The sequence below is a fragment of the Alligator sinensis genome, unplaced genomic scaffold (assembly GCF_000455745.1).
Source record: "Alligator sinensis unplaced genomic scaffold, ASM45574v1 scaffold376_1, whole genome shotgun sequence".
Lineage (NCBI taxonomy): Eukaryota > Metazoa > Chordata > Crocodylia > Alligatoridae > Alligator > Alligator sinensis.
Window position 1 is genome coordinate 152,106 of NW_005843364.1, and position 3,606 is coordinate 155,711.

The window sequence follows — 3,606 nt, forward strand, 5'->3', positions numbered from 1 at the left end:
TAGGAATTGCCCATAGTGGGGAGGGTTCACCACTTCAGAGCTCCACCTTCCCTTCCCCTGCAGGTTCCTCCACTTTCCCCTCTGCAACAGGCTCTTCCACCTGCTCTGCAGAGCCTCCAGCAGGAGCAAAAGGCCCCACAACCCAGGTAAGAGGGATGTTCCTAGCCACATACTCCAGCAGATCATCCAGGCACTCCTGGGCCTTGGCCAGCTTCTCCCTGCTCTGGCTCAGCAGTGGACCTGCTCCTGCACACTGGTTGGCAGCCCCTGGATGCTAGGCACCAGGCTCTGGCAGGCATCATGCACATGCTGGAGGAGGGTCTGGGCAGTAGACAGAGCCTGGGAGCCCATTTCCTGCAGGGAGACAGAGCAGGGAGTGAAAGGAGGCTCCCTAGGGGCAAGACTTGCCCCAGAGCATGGCCAGGGCTGTGCACCTGCTCTGGAACAGCCTACCTCAGGCTGTGGGGTGCTGTCCGCTTCATGGCTTCCTGGCTGAGCTTGGCGCCACTCCAGCCACAGCTGCTTCAACTTCTCCCGGCTGTCGTGCACTGTCTGATCCCCAGTCTGCTTGGCAGAGCCAATCTAGGGCATGTGGGAACACAGGTCAGCACAGAATAAGATGCCCTGGATAGTCTCTCTAGTCTGGCACTGGGGCCCATAAATGCCTACTAGAAGAAGTGCCAGGGCAGCAGCATTCCTGGGTTCCATAGGAAGTCAAGCACTGCCTTGGGCTGCAGGCTCAGGAGGCCATCTCAAAATCAGGTAGGCTGAGGGTAGGGAGAGGCAGGGAAGGAAAGGGTACTTGCCACCTTATTCTCCCCCCCACCCCCAATTAAAAAAAGAAAAAAAAACCACCAGGTTGCCTACACTAGACTACTTCCCCACCCCCAAAACTGGTATATTTTTCTAGGCACATGCCCAGGCTGGCCAGCTTCTGCTGGAACTGCAGTGCCTTGGGCTGCTGGAGCCAGGGTTACTCCAGGAAGAGAGCCTTACCAGGTCTACAGCTTGCTGCAGCTGGGCCAGGGCCTCCAGGGTGCTCTGTCTGGCACGCCTCATCTTGCCCAGGGAGTGCTGGTAGGCTCGCTGCTGCAGGCTGGTCGAGAGGGAGCCCAAGCGCACATAGTAGCTCTGCTGCTGCTTCTGCTGAGCCACCTCTGCCCCCTCCACAGAGGTGGCAAGTGCAGCTGGAAGACAGGAGAGACCAGCCCCAGTAAGTGGGGAGCAGCCAGGACCAGCAGACTCAGGCAGGCAGGAGTTAGGGCTGGGCAAGGAGCAAGAGCCCGAAGAAAGGAGCTTCTGGGGACAGCGAGTCAGTGAGAGGGTAGGTATGGCACAGGTGCCTTGTACCCCAAGGGAAACCAGGAATTGAGGGGTGAATTGGAGTGTCTCCAGAGAGCACCAACACAGCCTCCCTTCTTTCCACCTGGAGAGCCTGTGGGGGAAACTGTGCAGTTCTACCCAAGCCCCATCATGCGAGAGTGCTTCATCCTGCCCCTGCAACCATCAAGGTGCCCAGATGGTGGAGATCAGGAACCACTAAGGGCCTCCAGACATTGCGCACCAGAGACAGCCTGGTCACAGGCTGGGGCAGCCTGCACCAGGACCCCCCAGCCTAGTATTTGTGAACATGCAGTGCTGCACTGGAACAAATGTGTACATTCTAGTGCAGCAAGAGGGATCCTGCACTGCAGCAGCCTGGCTAATACAGCTCTGCCATCAGGCACCTCTACTGTATGAAAAGGCATCAGGTAGGAGCCAACACAGCTCATTAGATGGCCATGCTCCTGGCATGGGGGGGGGAAGAGGAGGAGAAGGCGCAGCAGCAGCACCACCACATAAGAGACGCACACAGACACAGAAAGGGGCTTATTCTAAGTGACTACAGGAGCAGGCAACCAAGTTGAAGCCATCAGGTGCCATCATGCCAGGGAGATCACTGCACCGTATCAACTCCTTACCCAGCTCCTCATCCGTCACAGGGAGGTAGTGGTCCACCCACTGCTCAGACTTCCCCAGCACCACATCCAGGCTACTTGCAACCTCCTGGCCCAAGGATGAGCCCATTATGGCATCCATGCTGCTGCTCACTGCAGATCTCTTCATCTCCACGCCCTCCTGGACAGCCCCTTTGGCCACATCCACCATACTGGATGCTGCAGCCTTGGCCCCAGTGACTGGGCCACAGACTGCATCCTTGGTCCCTTCAACTGCAGTAGCCACCAGATCCTTGGTCTCTGCAGGCACCTAGGAGGGAGGGAGAGAAGAAATTTATGTCAATATTTGAGACACGTGGTAGTATGGGGAGGAAAGCAGAACCTGGGACAGGCTACTCCTCCCAGGGTTTGCACCTGGCTTTAAGACATTTCCAAGACAGCAGTCACCATTCACCTCTCCACTGCCTCCTCATGGAGGTCTTGCCCCTGGGAAGAAAGCCCCACAGCCCAGGTAAGAACCCTCACTTGGGTCTCAGCCATCTCACACAGAGTCAGGGACCCTCTGGCCTACAAGAGGTGCTGCTGCCTCCATGCCACAGGCAAACCACCTAGCCTACTGCAATCGGGGGGGGGAGAAAGAAGGTGTACAGGGGGGGGGAAAAAAAAAAAAAAAAAAAAAAAAAAAAAGCAAAAAAAAAAACCCCCCAAAAAAAAAAAAAAACCACCCCAGCCCCTGCCTAATTGGAGCTCTCTCAGAAGTGTTTGTGTCGCTTGCTCTCCCACCATCATCTCCTTAAAGCTCCACTGGTTCCATGTTCATCATTATTTGCAGCAAGTGCATCACCAGTTTGCCCCCTGCTCCACATCCCTGGGGTAGGCACAGTCCAGTTCCAGCAGTACACCAACTGCCTTGAGCTCCCAGAGCCAAACTTAGCTGCTCCACCCTGTGTACATGCCCTAGCTGCCACCCAACACCCCTCCCATATGCAGCCTCAGCCCTGCAGGATGCACCTACCTGCTGCTCCTGTACCTGGGGCTCAGGGATGGCAGCCTGGGGGTCACTCTCCTTGGAGGCCATGGCAGGGGAATAGAGTTACTGAGAAGCAGGAAAGAAGAGGGAGGAGCTCAGCAGACTGCACTGTCTTCTGCCCCAGAGGCTGCAACCCCCACATGACAAAGTCCTGCAGGATCCTGGGTAGAGGCAGCTTCCATTGAAAGGAGAAGAGCCATTCTGTGTGCGCACACTCTGCTACAGGCAAGGAAACCTTGCGCTTATGCAGGAGCTATAGGAGAGCCACTCCACCCAAGTACTCACTTAACCCAGGCACACCAGGGTCCTTGGCCATGCAACCATGTGTCTGGGCCACTGCCACATTGGTAAGCAGGTGTCTGCATCCTGCCAAGCCCTGGAGCCAGGTTAATCATGAGCCCCACATGGGGAAGCTCAAGGACAGCATCCTGCCAAATGGGTGCAAGGGCAAGGTCAGACTGACAGACTATACTGTGCCTCTGTATTTGGCAGAGGAGGGGTTTGGGTCACTGTCCACCCCCACATGCACTGCCATAGAGCAACAAGAGAAGGGACTAGCCATACCAAGGCTGGAGTGATGGATGGAGCCAGTCTACTGCCAGCTCCCCTTGGCTCCAGGTGGCCCCTCTTCTCCATCAG

General features: G+C 56.5%; 1 protein-coding gene across 1 annotated transcript in view; it reads right to left on the reverse strand.

The window, feature by feature from the left end:
• Positions 1 to 228: 228 nt before the first annotated feature.
• The window catches only part of LOC102369881 (perilipin-3-like), a 4,552-nt gene continuing 1,174 nt past the window's right edge, over positions 229 to 3,606 (reverse strand). The window contains exons 2-6 of the mRNA XM_006038487.3: positions 2,953 to 3,033; positions 1,962 to 2,247; positions 997 to 1,187; positions 454 to 582; positions 229 to 354 (exon numbers count right to left, since the gene is read on the reverse strand). Of these exons, the coding sequence (XP_006038549.1) occupies positions 229 to 354; positions 454 to 582; positions 997 to 1,187; positions 1,962 to 2,247; positions 2,953 to 3,015 (795 nt within the window). The 5' untranslated portion in view covers positions 3,016 to 3,033. The remainder of the gene's footprint in view (positions 355 to 453; positions 583 to 996; positions 1,188 to 1,961; positions 2,248 to 2,952; positions 3,034 to 3,606) is intronic.